Source organism: Macaca nemestrina, chromosome 7 (assembly GCF_043159975.1).
Source record: "Macaca nemestrina isolate mMacNem1 chromosome 7, mMacNem.hap1, whole genome shotgun sequence".
NCBI lineage: Eukaryota > Metazoa > Chordata > Mammalia > Primates > Cercopithecidae > Macaca > Macaca nemestrina.
This window is the reverse complement of record NC_092131.1, coordinates 153,927,915-153,953,479: the sequence shown is the minus strand read 5'-3', so window position 1 is coordinate 153,953,479 and position 25,565 is coordinate 153,927,915. Positions and strand designations below refer to the sequence as shown.

Genomic DNA, 25,565 nt, shown 5'->3' with positions numbered 1-25,565 from the left:
CCGGGTGCGGGGGGTGGGAGTGCGGGGGGGAGGGGAGCCATGGGAGCGGGGGTCAGGGCCGCTGTTGCTGCAGTCGACCCTACACCTGCCTGGGAGGGCTGCACCAGTCCTGAAAGCCCCCGGTGGTGGTGCCATGTCTGCCCACCAGCCCGCCTGTCGCTTGGCACCAGTGGAGTCTTCGCTTGCAAAGCGGGATTAGACACCAAAGCCCTAACACCCAGACTGTTCAATTCATTCCAGGTAGGGACAGTTAAAGAACACACCACTAAGCATCTTTACAGACTTCTTGCAAGTCCTCAGACTCCCTTTAGAAATCCTTTGAATGAAGCAAATATAAGTCTCTTGCCATTTCAATGCCTAGGCACCCTTCGGACATTCCATAAAGAGTTATTGATGACTGATTGCGATTCACCAAAATGAATGACTTTGAATTTCTTTGAGAAGTATTTGTTCTTAGGGGTGAGGATTTCCCAGGAACTCAGCTATCAGCTTAGTAAGAGAAGACTGCAGTTTTTCTCTGGACATCAATCAATGTGGGGAATCTATAATTATAAAATATCGTCTACTAGATGGGCTAATAACAGATATTTGAGGTTTTGATTGTTTATTGTATATTGATGGAAATTCTATGTGAAATAGTTCTACACTCTCAAATTTAATTGCCATATGGAGTTTTAAAATATAGTCGTAGATTTTTCCCCCTAAGTATGAAAAGGAAACCCGTTAAATTTAATCAATTCCTAACTCTTGAGTACTATAATATTTCACATTGACATAACCTTTTTCAGCTGAAAAGTTTAAAAGCCTTCCCAAATGTTTTTTTTTTTCTTCCATAAAGAAGCAAACATGTACAGTTTACTTACTTTGCAGAATATCATACACACATCGGTGGTAAAGTTATAGTTAGAAAGTAATACTCAAATAACATAATTTCATCTTCGGCTTTTCAATGTGTAGTTTCCTACCCTCTACCGAAAAATACCAAGTTCAGCTACTTCATCTCTCACACACACACACACACACACACACAATCAGAACATTTTAATGATGAGAATGCTATTGTAGTTGCTGTATAAATTGTCATTCAACTCTGAGACATAAGATTTATAATCGCAGAAAGGGCATTCAATTGTGATAGACAAAATATGGGTTAAAACCCCAGCTCTGCCTCTTTTTGCCCATAACTCCCTGGGCAAGTCACCTCATTTCTCAGTCTCTCTACAATAAATAAGGATAGCAATACCGACCTTATAGGATTGAGGTGAGGATTAAGAGAAAGCACTTTATGCTATATGAACATAATGTAATATCACAATTCTCTATCTCCCTAAGCTTAGCAGGGTTTTAGTCAAAGACAAGCCAAGTGATTTTTCCCACTAAATTATAAGTACTTTCAAAATAGTCATCATTCTGTTATTCTTTTGCTATAGTTGAACTTGGTGATGAAAATTGAACCCCACCATCACTAGTACTATATATTCTTGCAAAAATCCTTTAATCAACTCAATGCAAGGTTTTCTTAAGAGGCCTTTATGCTTCAAACAGAGTAGTAGGTACATGAGGAATACAAAAATGAGTACAGCCCTGTTGGGAGAGGACTAATATAAAAAGTACTATTTGAGTGCTATAATACAAATAAAAGCAAAGTATCATTAAAACATTATTTACAAAAACAGGAGACTGGCCCACATGCCTTAGTTTGCCAATGAAAATATTCCATTAAAATATTTATCTTGATTACTGAGTTTTAAATTTTGTACCCAAGACAAACGCCTCACCCGCTGAACTTAGCCCTAGTCCTGATAAAGAGCAGAGGTTAATTCCTACTGAGGGAATTGTAATTGGTGAGGGCCTCATAAAAGAGCTGGATCTTAAAAGACAAGGAATTAAGGCAACTTCTGAAGGGAGGAGAATGATTAATCTTTACCATTCCATCTGACTGCTCGATAGATTGATCTTTCCTTCCTTTCTTGCTGTTAATTGCAAAAGATAAAGAAGAAAACTATTAATGTTCTGTTGCTGAATCCCATTTCTGTATTTTCCTGTCTTCCTCTCTACTATTTTGTTTTCTTTTTTTTGTTTTGTTTTGTTTTTTTGAGAGGGAGTCTCGCTCTGTCGCCCAGGCTGGAGTGTAGTGGCACTGTCTTGGCTCACTGCAAGCTCTGCCTCCCAAGTTCACGCCATTCTCCTGCCTCAGCCTCCCTAGTAGCTGGGACTACAGGCACCCGCCACTATGCCCGACTAATTTTTTGTATTTTTAGTAGAGATGAGGTTTCACCGTGTTAGCCAGGATGGTCTTGATATCCTGACCTTGTGATCTGCCTGCCTCGACCTCCCAAAGTGCTGGGATCACAGGCGTGAGCCACAGCGCCTGGCCTTGGTTTTATTTTTTATTTATTTATTTATCTATCTATTTTTTAGTGCATGTAGGTACCTTGAAAAATTCTTAAGTAATGCTCAAATTCTTATTTTCACATGATTCACATTGCAAAAGCATTATTCTGTGCAATTGCACAAAATATATTACTGGTACTTCAAATAATCACTTAGTTTTCTTTCTTACAAATTAGAATGCATGTTTATGTGTGTGTACATGGTGGGGGTAGGGGAAAGCTATTACACATATCTAGACATTTAATCCTAGAAATCACAAAATATTTTCAATTAATGCCTTAATATATGTATCACTTAGGAATTGTGTTCATCTGCTAGTAACAATAACTAGAAATAATAGTGTCTTAAGCACGATATACATTTTTACTCTCTTAAGTAAAATAAATGCAGAAGGAGCATCCCAGAGGATATATAGTAGCTTCACAGTCATCATGGAGTCAGGTTCCTGCTACCTTAATCTTTCACCATCCTAGTGTAAGGCTTCCATTCTTAAGGTTGCCCTATGACCCAAGATGGCTGCTGGAGATCAAGGAAACTTGTCTGCACTGTAGGTCAGAAGGAGTCTGGAAAAGAAGGGCCTATCCAGAAGTCTCACACAACACTTCCACTTATAGGCGAGAACTTAGTCACATGACACACTCAGCTGTGGGGAAGGTTGGCAAGTAATTTGTGGGCTGGGCTTACTGCCCAGGGTTCTGTTACCAATGAAGAAGAGAATGGAGTGGCATTCTTCTTTTTTTTTAAATTTATTTTGTCTTTAAGAATTAAAAGGCAAAGACCAACAATATGAAGTAAAACAAAAAGTATAGTATAATTTTTAAGTCAATTTGCTTCACTATATAAATTAAATTGCTGGATTTGAAGGCGTGAAGTTTCTAAACTTTACAAAGTAAAAAGTTATTTCTTTAAAGCTTAAAAAGAAATTCATAACTTTTTAAAATACTGTGGGTTATATCTGAAATCTACATATGTATTTCCCTTTTTATAAAAAGTTCATCCTGTGATGAAAATGTGGACATTGGTTACTATCGAATACAAAGTAAAGTTTAATCTTTTTCTGACAATTAACTACTTACCATTCTCTTTCTCTTTTCCTCCTCCTTTCTCTCTCTCTCCCTCCCTATCTCTCTGTCACCCCCCATACACCCTCATTACACCACAGCTCTGCTTACTTTAGGAGTCCATTTTTTTTTAGCATTTAGCATTCCAAAAATACATCCTATAGAAAGGTCTCTACCAGCTAGCTAAGTGAAGTTTAGAATTAAGACAAATATCTGAATAATCCAGGCAGAAACTCCACTTTTACCTCAATTATTCAAATAATTCAGATAATATCAAGGGTTTTGGTAGACTTCCTTAGATAATTGTTTTATTTTTCAACTTTACAATCCTAGGGTAATTGTCTAATGACAGAATTACTTTTGATTTTTGTAAGCAATATTGGGGCATATTTTTTCTTTGAAGACTGAAGACCTACGTAATTCCCAGATCTTTGAGTCTCAATTTTTAACCATTTTCTAATTTCTTAACTTAAATCACCCTGAGTTTTCCTCAATCTCACTCCAGTAACTCTATCAAAAGATAGATCAGAAGAGCAAATTCTCAGGAGCTCTGCCCTACATTCCTTCCTATAGGCATAGCCACTCCCTCCTGTTTAATGATGCCATGAATTGAGCTTACTCTATCCAAAGCCATGGATATTATATGGCAATGTTTTTAAATATCCTCAGTTTAGTATCTTAATTCAATTTTTTTTAAGATGGAGTCTCAGTCTGTTGCCCAGGCTGGAGTGCAGTGGCACGATCTCAGCTCACTGCAACCTCCGCCTCCCGGGTTCAAGTGATTCTCCTCCCTCAGCCTCCTGAGTAGCTGGGATGACAGGTGCACACTACAGCACCCGGCTAGTTTTTATATTTTTAGTAGAGACAGGGTTTCACCATGTTGGCCAGGCTGGTCTTGAACTCCTGACCTCAGGTGATCCACCCACCTTGGCCTCCCAAAGTTCTGGGATTACAGTCATAAGCCACCACATGCAGCCCTAACTCGGTATTAATGAAATGATTGTTTCATATCAGAAATTGTCTTCAATTTAAATAATTGCCCTTTTTAGGCACATCATTCTTAATTTTCAATTACAACATTTGGAAGAGAAAATCAAATTCTTAGAGTGATGAATTATAAGGTTCAGTCCACATGCTGTCTTGCATATTTGAAGATAATCCTATAAATGATGATGACAGAGATAACTGACATAATCTATCTTCCTCTTCTTATTTGGCGATAGAAAATTTTTATTTATGGTAGCTGTGAATAGTACTGAAAGCCCACATTTTCTAGCCTCACTTGCAGCTACATGCACCCATGTGACTATGTTCTGGCCAATAAGATATAAACAGAAATGTTGTAAGGACCATACAGAAGTTTCCTTAGAAGGAACTGACTTAGCCGGAAGAATGGCCCTTTTGTCCTCTACTGCCTCTTCCTGCTGCTAACTTGAAATGGAGCAATGATGTCTGTAAACAACAACAACCCTCCTAGACCATGAATTGGAAGCTAACTGCTAAGAATGGTGGAACAGATACGTGAAATTCAGATCTCTGATGACCATTAAGCCACAATAACAACCGTGACATTCCTACCCCTAGACTCATTTTCAAGAGGAAGAAATACATTTCTATCCTGATCAATTGCTGCTATTTGGTCGCTTTCTATTAAACACAGCTGAACACAATCCTGATGACTGTTTTTAATTTAAATGACTTATTGCCTTCAATAGTTTTTCTACATGTGGTTACAAAAACACTACTTTAAAAGTGTTTTTCTGAAGACATCATTTATATTGGCTTTTGTTTTCTCTTTTGCTTTATGCTGTAGAGCACTGAAAGCTGTTTTTTAATATGATTTTCATTCTCCCTTTTTAATTTACTAGTAGAACCACGATTTTGTTTAGGGTAGCAGTATGCCCACCTGAAATACCGGGAGTGACGATAGGCACAGTTCTATCGAATTAGTTATAAGGAGTAGTGCAACAGGGATTTTCAGAGGGTTTTTACTTTCCTAATAAGCTCTTTGCCTACCTGCCTTCTTGTGAGGCTAAAGGGTGAAGTATCCATCTTGAAACCAAGAGTCAACATGTGTGAATACAAATGCCACGAGCTAAGGAAGACAGGTGAGAAAGACAGGAAACTAAAACATTGATGGCCTCATAAAGTCACTGGACAAGCCCTGGACTACCCACATCCAAACTTCTTCGTGTTTAGGGTGAAAAATTACCTCCATTGCCTTTAGGCATTGCCACTGCTTTTCTGTCTGTGGTCCTCCATTTAATGAAACTAAACAGAATCCAAAAATTGTTTTTGGATTACAGCCCTTTTCCTCAAGGGTCACACCATTCCTGATGGCTGCTTATGAGCCTAGTTTGTTGAAAGCTATGATTTTTCAGTAGTATACTAATGTGATATTTTTTCATGGTGTATTGCAAAATGGTAGATTGAAGTGATTTCATGTCATATTTCAATTCACAAACTGTTTAAACATGCAGAATATATATGTGTGTATATGCAAAATGCAGTATGTATATAAACAAGATATATTTCCCTGATTTTCATTTCTAGCTATTTTTATCAGTCAGGAAAAGAAAGCTTTTCATTCAGTCAAGCTCTATAGATGTTTCCTCTAGGAAAGGATTTAATGCACAAAGTCTTAGAGGCTTATATAGCAATTAGTAAGGCTGAGAGGGCAAAGGTCCAGGAGCTATTACTGCAGTTTGAAATATTAGGAAGAGCATGAGTCACAAGGAACCATGGCCAATGATCCCTCTGACCTGTAACAACAAGATAAGTCTCAAGACTTCCTTGTGTCCAGAATCTGCTGACTTAACATCCCATCTGCCATTTGCTATACCCACAAAGTTACCTGCAGCCACTACTGAAGTTGATGGCTTCTCTTTCCCTTCCTCCTTGCAAATTTTGTAACAGTGCCTCTCCTTGGTAGAATTTAGGTTGGAATACTATTAGCAACAGAATTTAAGAAATGTCTCATAGGAGAGAGAACTTAGAAGGGCAAAAACGATGCTGAGTGTCAATAGGTAATATTTGGCACAGTTTCTAAACCATTTGGCATGCTTTCTGAGGTACTCACGTATAAAGGAGGCAGTTATCCTATGTGTGCAGTCGTGCTGTAAAAAATAAAATCAGATTAAATGTTTTAAAATGTGTAAATTAAACATAGGAAACAACAACTTACAAACTGAGAGATCTCAAACCGAAAATGGTAAGTGGAAGCTCAGAGGCATGGCATTATAGGCTGGCTTATAAAGCAAAAATGAAGTTTTAACTTTTACGGTGATTTGTCATTACCGTGGAGATTTTCAGACAACAGATTGGTTTAAAAATCATCATCTTATACCATTTCTGGAAAACAACTTAAGTTTTACTTTGAATTGTCAGAGGTATTTACAAGAAATAACCTAAGTTACTCTTCCATGGCCTAACTGGTTTTGTCTGCTCAGAGGATTCTCAAACCTGGTCTCCATTTTGTTTTGTTTTAAGAATCCATTCATTCATTGTGTGTGTTAGATTTAAAAATGCCTGAACTTCTAAATAAGATAATGTAAACATACTTGTGACTTCTCTTATTCTCTTGACTCCATTAACAAATCTCAATTGTGAGTTCCTTGCAATATCATTCAGGCTACTAAAGAGACTGCATGGTAATACTGTCAGTCTAGATGCTCTGACAGTCCCAATGTCACACAGCAAATGTAGGCTTGCGTAAGTGTCCATGTGCATCAAACCAGATTTCTGCATCAGAACTCTGAATATTTCTGGAAACTAGTATCAACAACATTTCTGAAAAATCAAACCTTATTCTTCCCAAGTGCCTTTGCTTTGAGCACTGTCTAAAGTCCTGGGGACAGTCACATAAGAACTACTGTAGAACTACTGTAGACTAAAACATTATTACAATTCATCAGTCCTCAGAACATTAGGCTTATATTTTCTCCTCAAAAATCTTCATATTTGTAAGTACTGTTTTAGATAATAGTCACTAACTTCAATTTATTTTATATTGACTTTTAGGTAGTATTGAAAAAGAAGGCCCCTCCTTAGTTCTTTCTGATTGTCTCCTATAGTTACCTAAAGTGTCTTCGCATCTCACCAGATAAACATTCCTTCAGTTTAGCTTTGCTTAAAATGAGAGGTGTGGCTTTTATTTGGCTAGCCTAGTTTTAGAAATCTGATACCAAGTATGCAAGTGTTTATTCTTTAACAATACACAGAACCCTGAAAAAGGAAAATAACTCACATTCTATAAAATCATACATTAAAAATAACTGACAACTTAAGAAAATTGAAAGATAAGTCACAGACTAGAGTAAAATCTTTGCAAAACACATATCTAATAAAGAACTTATATCCAAAATATATAAAGAACTCTTAAAACTCAACAATAAGAGCACAAGCAACCCAATTAAAGAGTGGAAAAATCTGAACAGACACGTAACAAAGAAGATATGCAAGTGAAAAATAAGCATATGAAATTATCATTAACATCAGATGTCCTGGGAGTTCAAAATTGGGACGATAATGAGAAACCACTGTATATTATTGGAATGGCTAAAATCCAAAACACTGACAACACTAGATGCTGAAGAGGTATGGAGCCACAGGAACTCTTATTCATTACTGGTGGAAATACAAAATGGTGCAGCCACTTTGGAAGACAGTATGGCAATTTCTTACACAGCTAAATACAGTCTTACCATACAATCCAACAATCATGCTCTTAGTTATTTGCTGAAACGAATCGAAAACTTATGTCCACACAAAAGCCTGCACACAAATGTTTATAGTATCTTTATTCATAATTGCCAAAAATTGGAAGTAACCAAGATATCTTTCAACAGGTGTATAGATAAATAAACTGTGGTATATCTATACAATGAAATATTATTGAACAATAAAAAATAAATGAGCTATCAAGCCATGAAGGAAGCTTACATGCATGTTGTTAAATGAAAGAACATGCATTCTTCATTTAAAAGTCATGAAGGAAGCTTACATGCATGTTGTTAAATGAAAGAAGCCAGTTTGAAAGGGCAACAGAGTCTATATGACTCTATACATACATTCTGGAAAAGAGAAAACTACAAGACAGTTTTCAGATCAATGGATTCCAGGGGTTTATGAGGGGAAGAGGAAGGGATAAATAGAGGATATTTAGAAATGTGAAACTATTCTGCTTGAAAATATAATGGTGAACATATGACATTATAGACTCTTCAAAAATCATAGAACTGACCAACACAAAGAATGAACTCTAGTGTAAACTGTGGACTTAATTAATAATAATGTAACAAAATTGTTTTATCAATTGTTAACAAATGTATCACACTAATGTAAGATGTTAATAACAAATGAAACTGTGAGAAAAGGGGTGGGAGATATACAAGAACTTTCTGTACTTTCTGACTTTTCTGTAATCCTGAAACTGCTCTAAAAAAATTAAGTCTATTCAATAACAAAAGTAACTGGCAAGATTTAGGGAAAATTTTATGTTGGAGAAAAAAGTGTAAAACTTACATAACATCACAACCATAGCACTGCAAAAACATTTACAAAGCTAAGAAAATGCTAGCACAATTAAAAATAAAAGTTACGATTTATATTTCAATATATTTAGAACTTCACAAATTTGTTTGAGTTAAGAAAGAATGATGGGATAAATAAAACAAAGGTTGAGTTACAAAAACAAGGACAAATGCACAATGATCAGGAAGAATTGTGCAATAAGCATTTTCAAGACCGAGCATGTGGTCAAATTAAGCCAAGAGGAAAAAGGAGGAGTGAATGGGTGTTGTATATAGGACTACTTTCCTCCACAGCTTACTACCTTCAGCTGTGTTAGTGGACTTAGAGTGCAACTGCTTTTACTTCGTAATCAAAACATTAATGTATTAGTGCAAATCATGTATAAAACAATTGATTTCCACATTCCATTGACATTCCTATTTGCCAATTATTTTTAACTGAGTCCTATTACAGAAGCATACATTATGATAGAAAAGAAAACTGCTCTTGTTTCTCTATCTTTAGCAGAACAAAATAACTTAAGCTAATCTCTATACATTATACCGTAGTTATGGCTCACACATTCGTGGAGATTGTACCCAAGGTACCCTCTCATACTCATTAGATTCAACAGTAAATATAGTAGAGGGCTTAAAGTACACTTTAAATGAAACAATTGAAGGCTTATGGGCAGTAAAACTAAAAGCAATTAAATGAAACTTCATTTAAATAGATCACTCGGAACTGAAACATTTAGTACATTTTTCTTTGCAGAAAAGTTTACCAGAAAACATAGCATCTCATTTTCAATGGGACTCATCAACCAGACCAGCATTAGATCATTAACTACACTAAAGTGTCATCATGCTCAGTTCACTTAGGAGTCCACATACTTAGATCATTCCTTCACTGTTGACAAAATCCCACACAGTCATTTTCTAATCAAATCTAATTATCCTATTACTGTACTCACTAATCCTATTTCAGCACATTCAGCCTTGGCTTACTTTTGAGATATCAGATGGTAAAAATGACCTAAAGAAAGATTTCCAAGGGGGAAAAAAATAGAAAGCTAATGGGGTAGCTTTAAAATATGTAGGAGTTGGCCGGGCGCAGTGGCTCACGCCTGTGATCCCAGCATTTTGGGAGGCCAAGGTGGGCAGATCACGAGGTCAGGAGTTCAAGACCAGCCTGACCAACATGCCAAAACCCTGAAATACCAAAAAAAAAAAAAAAATTAACCAGGAGCAGTGGCATGTGCTTGTAATCTCAGTTACTTAGGAGGCTGAGGCAGGAGAATCACTTGAATCCAGGAGGCGGAGGTTGCAGTGAGCAGAGATCGAGCCACTGCACTCCAGCCCGGGCGACAGAGGGAGACTCCATCTCAAAAAAAAAAAAAAAAAAAAAAAAGTAGGAGTTTAAGCCATTCAATACTTAGTTGTAAAAAAGGGAATGAGATCATGTACCATTCATTTACAGCAGATTTTTCGGTAGGCTCTTTGGATTACCTTGGGATTATAAAAATGAACTTCCAGAGATCCATGAATACCTGAGCTGTGAGCAAAACATCTGTATATATGTATTTTTAGGAAGAAGGCATATATTTCTTAGTGAAATTTCAAAATCATTCTTATTCCTCCCCTCAAAACAATGATTAAAACTGTGTATGTAGACAAAAAAGACATGGGTAGATAAAAATAGCATTCAAATACACAGGAATTCATTTTTTGAAAAATAAAGAGTTGACTTTTGAATATAGCTAATTACCTAACATCATCTAAAGCCAAAAAAGCATTGGATTATCTTAAAAAATGGTTATACCAAAACTAATTTATATTTGTATTTAATACATGTTTTAAAATTTCACATTTGAAAGATATGCTATCCAATGTTTGAATCAATAGCAATATTCAAATTAAAAAGCACAGCCACATTAAAATATTTTAGTTAAGGAATAGTAATCAAATCTCAGCCAAACAAAAAGTAGATTTTCCTGAAAAGTTGAAAGTAACATGTTGGCCTAATAGGTTAAAGAGGTAAAGGTGATCTCACTTTGCAACAGTTGACAGCAAGAAGTCAACTAGAGCCAGGATGGCAAAAATTTATGCAAGCTAAATTTTCCTCTGAAAAGAATCCTGAGCTCAGTTATCAGAGGAAATTCTTGTTTTCAGTTGCTTTGTGACAATCTTATTCTAGAATATATTCATTAGAGTGGGGCTATCATGCTTTCTAAATTCCTATGGTTACCATGTCTTCTAACAAGGTGGACAATTAACACTTCCAATCTCTGAGATAACAAAAAGTCTTAGTCATATAAGGGACACTATTTAGAGTATAAAAATAGCAACAGGGTAACAAAGTGGTTTGAAATTAAGCTGATCTATAATTATATAAACTGAAAAAATTCTTCTGTCATCTTGACATTTTAATATTTCCTCATTATAGTTTAGATTTTTATCTTCATAGCTAATTAGATGACACATTTTTCTGTATGTTAGTATCCTATTTAAAATAAATTTATAAAACAACCATATATACTCACCCAATAATCAAAAAGTAGAGAAATTTACTTTATTTATTTATTTGTTTACTCCACATCTGATTTTATGAGGACATTTACATGAGATCACACATTAAAACAGATAACTAAAAGAAAATAATATTATCATTACCTGAGAAATCAAAATTGCAGTAGTTAAGGTGATTAAAAGAAAAAAAAAGAAGAGATATAAAAGCCTTAAGGTCTTACCTAGTTACTTATTTTCAGCTGTTAATTTGACTCTGACATCCCTGGTAACTAAAATAAATGCTAACTTTAATTAGTTATGTCATTTTCACTGTATATAAGAACAGAACATACCACTTTACCCTGGGTTGATTTAAGTGAGGAGGAGATGTATGAAAGTTCAATTCATTAAACTGGTATTGAAAGAAATGCTTTTGGGGATATGTCTATGAAATCTAAATCCATTAGGCATCTTTATATAAGAAATAGTAAGTTATATGTTGACCAAGATTTTAGTAACAACTCTGTAGTAGATATAGAGCAGATTGTGTAAGCTGGGAGCTTTTTCATATAGAATTACTGTATATAAGCTGAGAGCATAATGTCAAAGCATAGTAAAGGCAATTCTGTTTGGGGAAGTTATAAACAATGCCACCCACATATTTACCTTCTAATAACTTGGATTGTTCTGAAAATAAATCACAGATGCTCCAGAAGTATAGGTTATCCACATGTGCTTTAGAAAGGCATTCGTATATTTCATGTCTTTCAGCAAATTTTTGGAAAAGTTGGGCAGCAGATATTGGCAAGGACCTGAAGTACAATTATTCTGTGTTTTACCTTTTTGCAATTCTTCATCCCTTCTTTGGCAATGGCTAATAAAATATGAATAGCATATTAATCTGTGTTTGTATAGAACTTTGTAGAACTTGCCGTATTATTTTGCCATGTATCTCCTCAAGGGCAGAGACCAAATCTCATTTATCTTTGTATCTCAGCATCTAGCAAAGAAAGTGGAACCTAATGGATTTTTAATCCATTATGCTTTCCTGAATAAGCCATTTTGCAGACTTTTGAGAGCATAATTATCTTTCCTATAGCTTGAAAAGGGTCAGGGTCATGCACCAACTAATACCAAGGAACCTAATTTATAGTCAATGCTTTCCTTTGGCATCAATTCAGAAGCGTTAATGGGAAACACTAGCAACCTTCAAAATGTAAGCATGTGTGTATGAAGTCAATGACATAACAAATCAACATTCATACAAATGATCTATGAAACAAGAACCCTATTCTACCTTTTAAATTAGGTGAGAATTAGATCCGTAATATCCAGATTTTAAAAATCAGCTTCATGGGCATTCACTATGGAGCCATATTTCAAGTCATAAAATGATAAGTCACAGTTTCCAACCATGATAATAAATTATTGGAGTGGGGCTCATACATCCTCAGCAGAATCATGTAATTTAGTTATGCTCCCTTGAGCTGGGCCTGCAAAGAGAATGAAGGATTGTAGATCATAGTATGGAAATACAGAGTCAACTGTACCAGTAGTCCAGACAATGTCAAAATCAAAATCAAAGGAATCAAATTCATAAAAAATTGTTAATATTGTACAGACAAAATGTTTACATGATTAGTCTCTGAGCTAATTTTGAATAAATTATTTTTGTAACACTTTGGAAGCATACATAGAATAATAGATGGAATAAAATGATCTCCTTTCCCACAATCTATGACTGACTGCATTGCCAGAATACAATATCTCTAGCATTGTGCTACTTTTATTTATTTATTTTGATACAATGTCTCACTCTGTTTCCCAGGCTGGAGTGCAGTGGCACGATCTCAGCTCCCTGCAATGTCCGCCTCCTGAGTTCAAGCGATTCTCCTGCTTCAGTCTCCTGAGTAGCTGGGATTACAGGCACCCACCACCACACCCAGCTAATTTTTGTATTTTCAGTAGAGACAGGGTTTCACCATGTTGGCCATGCTGGTCTCAAACTTCTGACCTCAGGTGATCCTCCCACCTTGGCCTCCCAAAGTGCTGGGATTACAGGCATGAGCCACCACTCCCAGCTGCATCTTGCTACTTTAATTGGTCTCAAAACTAGTAATCTCTGGCATCACCTAGGAAATTGTCAGAAAAGCACAATCTGAGACCCAACCCCACACCTACTGAATCAGAGTCTGCATTTTAGCAAGGTCGTTGGAGATTCATATGCATGTTATATTTCAAGAAGCACTGTTCTAGCCCAGAGTGCTAATAAAGAATGTGGCCCTTGGCAAGCTTAAAAAGAGTCAATAAAACCATGGCCATGGAAATGTCCCTAGAAGAAGATATGTCTTTCACTCTTTCATAGGGGGCAGTTAGTTCACCTACATTTTAGGACATCTTAATAGTTTCAAATCGAAAAACAACTTTTAAAAAATGTGGTCTTCTATGAACTCCCAGTTATACATTGCCCATTTTTTTGTAAGACCATTACGTTTCCTAAATCAGTAAACACTCTAAATAATCATAAAGTTTGTCTTCACTTTGTTATTGAATCTAGTTACACTTACATTATGTTTTCAACTTATTTTCTTTAGATGAATGTCCTAATTCTGTATCTACATTTCCCCCAACCACTCACAGTCCAGTAGTTATAAGGTGAATAATTAAGGTTGTAGGGGATCTACAAGTGCTTACAACTTGAAGGTTCTGGATAGAGTAGCAAAACATAAATAGAATTGGGAACCCTATAACTGAGTTTGTTGAAACGACCAGACCCCTAAAATAAGGATAAAGAGCAAGGTTTCTGTTGTTTGTTTTTTGTTTTGTTTTGTTTTGCGTTGCTTTGCTTTGCCTTGCTTTCAATGTCGGTTAGGTTTAGAATCTTCATATTCAACACTGTTTAGAAAACGTACCTGGCGGCTATCTAGGGCTTTATCAGAGCGTTTTCTGGCTGCTATTTTGTTGTCTTCTAGCTTGTGTTTGGGAGCCGGGTCTCAACACGCACCATTTCAGCACTACGGACAGCGCCTAGGCGCCTTCTCCTAGCAACGGAAGGAGATTCAGTTGTGTTTGTGTGGAAGGGAGAAGGGAAAGAGTAGGGCAAACGAACTCCAAACGACACACTCAGTCTCCGGTTAAACCAATACACCTTTCACTCCTGAATTTTCCTTACCGGATAAGAAGAAACATGTAAGAATTTAGTGCCTACTGTTCTACTGAAACGGCTGTCACCAAAGCACAGCAAAATGCCCGCGGCACAGCCAGGAATGCAGCAAGGAGAGCAAAACAAGGATTTCAGCAGTAAATCAATTAAACCCCCATTGCCTTACTAAACAAAGATAGTGATGAAATCTGATTGCTAACCTTCAGGGTGTGTTATGAGGGAAAAAAAGGAGCGTCTATTTTTTTTCTTCCTCTCTCTTTCTTTTAGCAGAACTGAGGAATAGATAGAGCCTGTTGCTGCTGGAGCCGATTCCCTTTCCCTCCTCATCTCCCACCTCCTTTCAGTCTCACATACACACACAGACGCTGTCACAGACACATGCGAGCGGAAATATTTACACACTGCCACACCGAAGAAATCCATGCACGTTTTCCTGCAAACACGCGCGCGCGCACACGTACTTCGGCGGGCGCCCACGTCCTCTGTCTCACCGACAGACACAGACATTTACACTTCTAGGCCAGGAAAGCGCTAACCAGGGTCCTGTGACTCCACGCAGGTTCCAGAACACGCCTTCTACATTGTTACTGAACCGATCCGGGAACGCAGACAAACGTGCCAACACTTAAGTCTACTGGCTGGACTTCATCTCCATGGCAACAAGCATGGAAGGTGAGACATCGCTGTCTGCGAAGTAACTTTCTCCCCCTTCCCTCCGCATTAACTGACAGCGTTCCAAATGCAGGTCGATTTGAGAAATATGTCCTCATTCTCTTGTATTTCTGAAGCAAAAGAGCGGGGGGTGGGGGGGTGGGGTGGGGAGCCAGCAGGTCTGATAAGTTCAAATTCTAAAGGGAAAACAGCACCCGTAATGCTAGCGCTACTGCTGATGCGGCTGCCAGGCGGGGGAAAAGTGTTGTGTACGTGCAGATTGCTGATGCTTCTCCCATAATGTTTTGCAGGAAGTTTCCATGCTTCTTCGGTTTAGTACGTAGAAAGAGACCTGGAAACAAACAACGCAGAATGATGATGATGCTCTAGGTTTCTTTAATGAGATATTTGGAGAATTTTCAGACCAGGTTTCTCAGTGCGTTGGAAGGATTGAGTGTCAGAGTCCTTGAGCCATCCAAAGATTATCTTAAGAGAGAAATTCTCTTAAGGTTGAAATCTGAGGGTTTGGGGGTGGATTCTGGCAGATCCTAAGGTTTGGGACCTCTGGAAAGCCCTGAAATTTATGCATTTCACCATGATGAAGACATCTAGGTTAGTAATTTAAGGTTTTCCTTTGATTCCAACACATTCGATTCTTAATGATTAACTACCTCTGTGCAGATGTGGTTTCAATAATGCTTCTTTTCTCTCTTTTACTGGGATATAATAACATTTATATTTTGTGTGGAGTGTGTATATTTATGGAATGGTTCATTATTTTTTAACCTTGGATTTTCTTATATGTCTTATTTCATGAAATTATGAATGTCATCATTAGCAGTAGAGATTATTATATCTAATGACCAGTGCTAAAATACTTTCTACGTAGAACATCATATTCCACTCTAATAGTTACTATTTCAGGTTTATTGTTTGGAATACCATTACTAGAGAAATAAACAAGAGGAAAAACCTGTTGATTAAAATAAAGCACAAGAGGATCTTTCTTTAATGGGTACACACTTTTTAACATTGGTTTCTGTAATTGTGCATTGTTGCATGATTAAATGATTTTATCTGAAAGGTGTATTTTTATATCTCTAGTAAGGTTATTTCACAGAAGAAATAAACATCACTAACAATATTCATGAATATGAAAGGCTGCATATCAGGTATAAAAATACTATCATCTTTGCTTAACTACTTACAGTGATATGGTTTGTAAGTACTGATCATAGTAAGACTTTGTTTTTTACTTACTAGCTGCTAATTACAAAGCAACTTCATGAGATTTGGGCTATTTGATAATCTACAGGAACACCCTTGGCCCAATCTCATGACTCATCAGTACTTAGAAATCTTAGTGCCTGAGAATTGCCGTGAAGTAATTTCAACCAAGTTACTCATTGCCAAAGTACCTAACCATTTATTCCAGTGAATATGGCTCAAGACAGTATTTTATCATTTGCAGCAGTAGTGTTAAAAGATACTTAAATATTTTAATCATTATATATATTGATCCTGATATTTAAACTGCATTGTTGATTTTACCCAGTTTTGTGGTGTAATATATTTCAAATAATTTTTACCACTACCCAATTTTACATTCTACTTATTTTTGAAAATTCATTTTTTTAAACTATTTTTACATGGATTTTTAAAAATATATGGTTTGTAAATTAATCTAAATTTTCTCAGATTTCTTTCTTTTTCTATTCCCCAGTAAACAGGATATTAAGATGATGCTTCTCCAGGGCTAGGCATTACAGTGTCTGTTGTGAAGAGCTCTTCCAGCAATTAGAGAAAGTGAAAATGCATATTTTATCTATAACAGTTGAGCATTTTGAATACCTTAGTAATTGTGAATGAATCAGTTTTATAACTGGAGACTTTTGTTTTTAACAATATTCTGTTATTAACAATATTTTATATCATATTACGCTCTATATCAATAGAAAAGCAGAAGACTTGGCACACTCAACAGTATATTCTCAAAAACTTTTGATTTGGTGTTGAAATGAGACAAGTTGTTCATTTCATGGAGCAAGTAAAATGGAAAGTTTGGGCAATTGTTTGAAAAATTTAGGCCTGAAATACTGGTATTTCAACTGCTACATATATGGTTTAAATTACCAAAACCATCTATTTGCTGAACACATTGTTAGGCAATTGCTTAACTTTTTACTTCTATTTGCTTGTGTAGGCACAGCCTACAGCAATAGGCAGACTTTTTAATCAGCCTTTGAATATTACTTTTTCAGTTGCTCTCCTTGACCTGTATTTTGTTTTCATCTTTAGTATGAAGTATACTTTTATGATAAATATAAAAGCCCGTTTTCCCTTTTAAGATATTAATAAAACATTTGTTCTTTCTCAACCCATTTTTTTTGGTTAAAAATGGAAATTTTACACTTCTTTGAACCCAGGTAAATTTACGTAGCTCTTCCTTTAAAAACTGAATATGCAGTCATGTCTTCGTTATTGAAAGTGATTCATCTTATGATTTAACCTTCTGTACCAACTAAAACTTACTTTCTGTCAAGTTTATTTACCACCTGACTCCATTTTCTCATTACCCCTCACTTCTAAATCCAATTCAATTTAGTGTCCCTCCTAGACTCTCAACTAAATTTTTATAATGATGCAATAATTCTGAATGCCAACCATAAGACCCAGTTTTTCAGTGCTTAGTTTCCATCACCACTGTAGAATTTGACACTGTTTGCTAATTCCTCCTTCTAGAAACCATAGCCTCCTTTATTATAGGTGAATTTTCTGCTACAGATTTACTCATGATTCATCTTATATAACTCCAGTAGGAGATCCTCCTTGTAGGAGAGGCATTCCTTGAAGCTCCTTGCTAGGCTTCTTCCATCTTTAATCCTTTGTGGTAACAGAAAATAGACTTTAATGGAATTACAGTAAAATTGCTCTCTGGATCAATCTAGAACAAGTCCTTCTGGCTTTCTACAAGATAATATTTCAAATATTTGAGTCTACCTATTGTCCTCCTTGGTCTTCCCCTTCCTAGACAAAGCTCAACAATTCTATTCTTTTTAAGTTTTGATCTGCAAATATTTCTATATACTGGGCTCTCTCCATCCTGGATAGAGTCTTCTACACAAACCTTATTCAACAACAATACCTTAAAATATTCTCCCCATCAAAAATTTTATGCTAGACAAAATGATCTGGATTAATTTATTGAAAGCTGACAATTGAGTGCCTACTATGCATCACACATGAGTACCACAAATTCACCAAGTCCAGAAATAAACTCGTCATTTACTTTCTAAGTCTATACTTTGCTCTTATTTTCTTTGTTTTGATTAATAAAAACACTATATTTACACTTGTCAGAGCTTAACAGTGTAGAGTCCTCTTTGATGCCTCTCTCTCCATGGGCCCACTACTTTCCAAATCCTATCCCTCATATTTTTCTAAATATTTTCCAACGTCTACCCTCTTTCACACATCTACTCCCTAGTGTAGACCCTCATTGCTTCTCACCTGAACTATTTCTTTCCCATGATGCTCTCTCCCTCAAAATTATGTCTATTTCAGTCTCATCATCAAGCCACTCAGCCTTTAAGCAAATAAATTTCAAACTCTTAGCCTGACAGTCAAAATATTTCACAATTTGGCTCCAATCTACTTTTCCAATGCTTTGTTTCCCATACTCCCCCTTGCCTGTACCAAATTGCTCACTGTGCTGTGAATAAATCCAGTACTTTTTGCCTTCATATTTATTGCCATGCTCTTTTCTTCTTCACAGATCTGAATAATTGTCTCTCAAGATTCAGTTCAAATACAATCTCTTGCAAGAAAAACTTTCCTGATCCCTCAATGGGTGAAATCTTGATTTCATCTAAACTTGTTTATCCTTTTTGGATCTTCTTTTTTTTTTTCACCAAGATGTTGAAGATAATAATATCAACATTATGTGGGTGTTGTGGGAATTAAATAAAATAATATATGTAAAGCAGTATTTGATACAGAGTAGATTTTAAATACAAGTTTGTTTCCTCTTCCTTTTTTATTGCTTTTGTAGAAGCCTACATTGTTGTTTTTTTTCCTTGTGTGTACATGGCTCTTCTCCCTTACTAGCTGGAATCTTTTTGAGTAGAGGAGTCCATGTCTACTAGAGCATACTAGCAACCCAATAAACATTTTTCAGTGAAAGTATAGTGAATATATGCGGTGTTACTTTATATGTGGCCTGACACATTATAATAATGTTATTACTTTCTATCATTTGCACTCCCATTCAATTTAAGACATTTGCTTTTATAAGCCACCACCTCATATCTTTGGCTCAGGCTAACTCGATTAATTGCAGCTTACAGATTTATTTTACATGAACTGCCAAGTCATTATCTCCCCTGTTTGGAATTGGTGCATCTCCTTCCCTCCCACTTAAACAAAGGGCTTTAGAAGTGTTTCTATTAAATTTTATGTTCTAGCTTCAACCCAGAATTCTAGGCATCAGAATTGTTTTGAGTCTTTATTCCATGTACTGTCATATTTCAGCCAAGCCTTGTCAAATGTAATAAGCTTCACTTCAATATCTTCAACTTAGTCACTGTTCAAAAACACTGAAAAGTATGTGTAGATAAAGTGAAACCTTTGTAATATCACACTGGAGACCCACGTCCATGATTACAGAACCTGATATTTATTAGGGTAGTTCAGATCTATGAATCTGCATAAAAACACTAGTATCCAGGCATATCTCATGTCTTCCCCACAAAGATATCATGGGAGACTGTTAAATGCATTGCCAAAATAACTAAACCATGTCCATGCTATTTCCCTGATTCATCATATTAGTAGTAAACTTTTGAAAAGGAAGTGCATTGGCATTACCTATTAAACTCATGTTAACTTTTAATGACTTCTTAAATATTGACAAATTGCTTGTTAAATAATTAATTATGGGTTTGCAACAAAGACCTATTCCAAGGTGCCAATATATAATTTTTACAATTCCCCCTTACTCCTCTTGAAAATTGAGACATTTGTCCACATCCTTACCTCTGGCAGCTCTTTCATGGTCTGTAATTTCTCAAAAGTCTTGAAAGTATAGCTCCAAGTTATAAATTATCTGATCATGAGATTTTTTAACTCATTTAATGTGGCTAAACATTATTCTACTAAAGTATTGTCTGCTTACATTGTTTGATTGTTTGTGTGTGTGTGTCATTTCTAAAACCCATTCTATATTGGTTAAAAAGACAGAAGTAGATTAAGTAGTTCGGCCTTTTTTTGTTATTTGATAACATTAAACCATCTTGTGCAAATAAAGGGCTTAATCTTTTACTGGTCTATCTCTTGATCTGAGCATATTGTATGTGAAACCCTTCTACCTCAAAGCCTTTGTAAAGGCTGTTTCCACAAATTTCAAATCTATTCCTCCAAATATTTCCATGGTTCCCTTCTAGACATCATTCAGGGCAAATATTGTCTTCTTAGGGAAGCCTTTGCTGACCTCTTTAACTAAAGAAGTGCCACTTATCCACCATCGTTCTCTTTCCACTTAATGTGCTTTGCTTTCTTTCATAGCCTTTATGACTATAAGTACCTGGTCTAATATATAGATGTGGATATATAGAGAGAGATATTTTTAAATAATTGTGTCTGACTTCACCACTGGATATAACCCTCAGTTTGGCAGGTGCACATTGTTATCTAGTTCACCACTGTACTCTAGTACCAAGAAAAGTACTGGCATCTAACAGATACTCAATATACATTTGGTTAATTAATAAATTAAAATAGTATTATATATCACCTTAAGTTCACTTAGCTCTTTAGATTTCTTAACAGCATTCTGAGGTTTTTGGTCACTTCTCAGCATTTTCCCTAGTTATACTGCATTGCTCCTATATTTGTACCAATAATAGAGACACAGTGCTTATAAATTATGTTCAAAGCCATGAAACAGCCATCCATCTATTCCTCCACGGTAGTATAAAAATGGTGACTTTGTTTATTCATTAACAGTGACTCTGCATATCTATTCATTCTTTATGCCTTTACCTGATTCCAAAAGCCTTTGAAGTATCTTACAATACCTTCTTAGCTAAGGGTAACAGTCAAGTAATGTAGAGGGCAGGGACAGACGAAGAAGGAGTAATTACACCAGAAATCTTAAGCTAACCAATGTCACTATAGTGGAATGCAAAATTTAACCCTGTACTTCCTGGCACAAACTAATGCCAGAATATATGATGGCCATATATCTTTCCTTAGAAAACAAAAGGAAACTCCCAAGGTCTCCCAAGACCCCAAAAGGATCTCCCAAGGAAAGATCTGTTTTCTCCACCTTTAAATTCTAAAAATGATGTGAGTCTAAGAATGTTAAGGAAATTTGATAGAAAAGAACAAAAACACTGAATTCTGAAAGAGCTACTGAGTTTTTATACATACTTTCAAATCCAATTTTTGAAATCAAATAAAAATTTTCTTTTTCATTTTAACTAAATGTATTTTCATGTTTTTTGGATATCTAAAAACTAGAGTATTGTACAAAACTTTATTTGAAGGACTTTATTCCTCAAAAAATATATTCTTCAATATATTTAGTTTAATTCAATTGAAATATTTATTGAATACCTATAGTGTGCTGGGAACTGTGATCATTATGTGAGAAGTAATTATTTTCCCTTTAAAAACAATAAATAACTCATTAATTTACATATCATCTAAAGCTCTAGGAACAAAGTATTATTTGGTGTATGATGGACATATTATATTCTAAAGTATAAAAAGATTTTGTTCTAACTAGGAAGATGCCTTGTTTTAAACTAATAGTAACAAATGACAAGAATGTTTTATTGCTGCCTCTAAAACAATGCCTCTTTTTGTTGGTTTGTTTGGTTGGTTAGTAGGTTTTAAGAAAAATAAGAGTGTAGTGGATTAATCACTGGTTAAGAGCCAACAGACTTAACTCCTTCAACGATCAGCTATGATACTGTGTCTGTGTCTACATTATGCATTTTCAAAACACCTAAATAAATTTAGCTAACATCATAACTATAATCAGTTTAGGCTGCTGCTAGACGATAACAAAAAGAACTAATTGAAAAATGAACAGATCATTAAAACTGCCCAGGTGCTTTAACTTTTGTGATGTCAATTGTTAAAGGTGGGGTTTTCCAGAAGCCAGACTCTGAGACAGAGGTTAGTTTGCTGAATTTTTATTGAGGACTGTCCTTGGGCTCCAGCAGCCATGGAAAAGTGGGGACTTAAACAGGAGTGGCCAGAAGTTGAACTGTGCTATGGACCCAATGACAGTCTCCGCTGACCCCATATAGAACTCTGAAGCTAAAATAGATTTTAGAGTTGTCTCCCTTTGATACAAGATGGCCACGCCTTTATACTATTATATAATCAATTATTGAGTATGGCCTCCCCGGGGAAGGGCCATGACTTTGGGTGAAGCAGCTCTCTGCAACCAAGGCAAATGGTGAAAGGGACTGACAGCTGAAGACTGTTCGCTGGCAACATTCCTTGCTGCTGGGCAACAAGTCCTTCATTGAAGGGAATCTATTGGGAAACCATTGTCCATCAATAAACCACTTTTATTGCCTCATCTTACCCACATATCCCCTGAAATATCCACATGGTGTAGCCCAGCAAGGTTATGCTCTAGTAAAAATAATAAATGGACAAGTTAGTTGGCTGAATCATCTCCTTGGTCCAGCATCTCCATACAGAAACATCCTGCTATTTAGTTTCTCCATCCATTAAATAAATGATCCAGTGAGTGTATGGATCTTAACAAATGACTTTTAATTGACAAAAGCAAGAAAATTAGACATTTAGTCAGCAAAAGAAGTTCCAGTTAAGTCTCAGAGTCATTAGAGATTCAATTCAATCTTCTGTGCCTTTTACAGGATAAATACCACAACAAGAACTCAATCTTCCAGAAGATCATTCTCAGCCAATAAGTGTCCCTATATTTAAAAAACTAAAGTCTTTTCACTATACTATATTGATTAGGACAAAAAACGACTTAGTGGAAAGAAACTCAACAGGGGTTTGAACAATATTTTTCCCTTTACTAAACAAAAAATCAAACAATGAACATAAGCCATAACTATTGAATATTTCTGCCACTTAAGGTTTGAGGATAGAGCTTTTTTGTAATCTAAATCATTATAAAACAAAATATTGATGGATATTAGTTGGTGTATCATTTGCAGAATAACTTTGAAAGCTACAAGGCCTGCTTTTATTACTCTCTTTTTTCATTCCTTACCTTCCATCCTTCATTCTGTCTCAGTTGTTTCCTGAAAATTAGGAGCAAACAAATCTCAAGGGTCAGTAATTTTAATAAATATAATTCTTAAAAATTATCAGAAAAAACAACAATAAAAAAGAAAATACCAACAGTCTATTATTTGCAGTTATTGGATAAAAAGCTATTTGGTGACAGTCCTCTCAAAAAAGGTGGCTGCACATTAGTAATTATTTGATTAATTAAATTTATCTTTATTTGTAATTAATTCACTTAACTACCTTAAGACATCAAATGGGAAAAAATCTGTTTTGTTTCAGTTCAACATATACTTTCTGAATGCGTTAGTGTTAGTTTTAGAATCTCAGCACAACAGGGACTTAGGAGTAGAAATCTCGTTGGGAGGGCGACTGGGGAGCTTGTCTTGAAGTTGAATTTGCAGAGAAAGCATGCTGTTTAACTTGGATTTTATGTTTACTTAGGGTGTTCTGAAAGCTAATGGAGATGGTGGGGAGGTGGCTAATGGCCATAGCCACTGCTGCTTATTACTTGCAAGCTGCTCTGTTGGGCACTGCCTGCATTCATGTAATTTTAAAAACATAATTCCTCTCTTTAAGAAATTGACACTTAGTGTATCCAATGGTAGTGAAGAAAAAAAATGTAAATACATACATAAGAAACCTAAGGGGGTGAAAAAGAAATAAGTCATTATATCTGTTTAAAAGGATCAGAATCTATACCAGTCAAAATGGCACTGGAATAGACCTTGAAGTATGGACTTTAAACAGCTTGAGCAACTTACATGCTATGATTATTTATATTATCTACCTACGCGTGCAAATATGAGGTGAAAATTAGATGACAATTCAGATCAAAGAAGCAGCTATCCAACTGTCTAGCAATGAATCAAAAGATTTTAGGGCTGATAATTTGAATACTCACCTTCATACTTGATTTATTTAGAGTATGTAGGCACAGTCTTATGTGTCCACAAAGGTAATTCTTCAATGACAACAGTTAGAAATAGCACCTCCAATGCTAATTTGATTCTGATCTGTATCTGATGATGTTTTCAAACATCTTTTGTGAGTTAAGTCAAGAAGGTTTGAAAAATGTCAGATTTTAATAAGCAACAACCTACCCAATACCATACAAGGGTAAAACTAAACTGAGTCCAATTTTGCACCTAGGCGAAGAGTTGATTCCAGAAGGAATTGTGAAGAGCCACAACAATGTGCCAGTGAATAATGAGTAGTACCTACTGTGGCAACTCTTCAGCTAAGATGAGTGTCAACGAAGTATCAGCTTTCTCATTGACTCTGGAGCAAAAAACTGGCTTTGCTTTTGTTGGGATTTTGTGTATCTTCTTGGGACTTCTTATTATCAGATGCTTCAAAATCCTGCTAGACCCATATAGTAGCATGCCTTCCTCTACATGGGAAGATGAAGTTGAAGAGTTTGATAAAGGGACATTTGAATATGCGCTCGCGTGAGAGTTCCAGCTATATGGTTTTTATGGTTGCGCCATTGGGACACATTCTGGATACAATTGTAATTACCTTGAGTGTGTGGGAGAGAGGCTCATTTTGTTCAGTGAATTCAATAAACATCTGTGACTAATTTCCTCACCATGCTGTGTAAATGATAAACTATCGTTGGGATTCGTCACTTTCCTCTGTTCCCACTTAGAGGTTTCCAATGAATAGAGCATAAGGATTGCTGCAGCAATGTTTACCATCTTTATTCTTATCGTGAACAACTGCCTTGAATTTCTGCTTCCTTTCTTGTGCTAATAAACTGTGCTAAAGACATCTTGTTCTCTCCCTTCTGCAAAGCCCAGGCACCCCCTCCACATTGCAGACTCAGACCCCTTTAGCTTTAGTAAGTCAGGTCTGAAACAGAGAATTTAGTCCAAAGAATAATCAAAATATTATTTGTCTAATGATAGCCATAGGTCAAAAACATTCATAGGTGAAAAAATATCTCAAAAATCTAACACCCAAAGCCTACAAGTAGTTACAGGCCCTAAAGGTCCC

At 35.9% G+C, this 25,565-nt stretch overlaps 1 protein-coding gene and 1 long non-coding RNA gene across 7 annotated transcripts; one reads left to right on the top strand and one right to left on the bottom strand.

Annotated features, from left to right (window-relative positions):
• The first annotated feature begins 27 nt into the window (after positions 1 to 27).
• On the top strand, positions 28 to 25,149 carry LOC105490815 (cortexin 2). 6 transcript variants are annotated; one of them, XM_071066898.1, is made up of 3 exons: positions 28 to 240; positions 15,196 to 15,308; positions 15,599 to 15,899. In XM_071066898.1, exons 1-3 carry the CDS (start codon positions 40 to 42, stop codon positions 15,675 to 15,677), a joined length of 393 nt encoding a protein of 130 aa, XP_070922999.1. In that variant the 5' UTR covers positions 28 to 39; the 3' UTR covers positions 15,678 to 15,899. The 6 variants fall into 6 exon arrangements, with proteins under 6 accessions (XP_070922999.1, XP_070923002.1, XP_011755045.1 ...); XM_071066900.1 differs by lacking the exon at positions 28 to 240 and adding an exon at positions 24,720 to 25,149 and having other exon boundaries at positions 15,198 to 15,308; XM_071066899.1 differs by lacking the exon at positions 28 to 240 and adding an exon at positions 24,720 to 25,149 and having other exon boundaries at positions 15,303 to 15,381.
• LOC139355441 (uncharacterized) lies at positions 1,477 to 15,202 on the bottom strand. The gene is made up of 6 exons (XR_011606074.1): positions 15,098 to 15,202; positions 14,386 to 14,514; positions 12,771 to 12,966; positions 6,535 to 6,571; positions 5,472 to 5,550; positions 1,477 to 1,973 (listed from the first exon to the last, which is right to left on the bottom strand). It is a non-coding gene; the product is annotated as an uncharacterized lncRNA (long non-coding RNA).
• Positions 25,150 to 25,565: the final 416 nt, after the last annotated feature.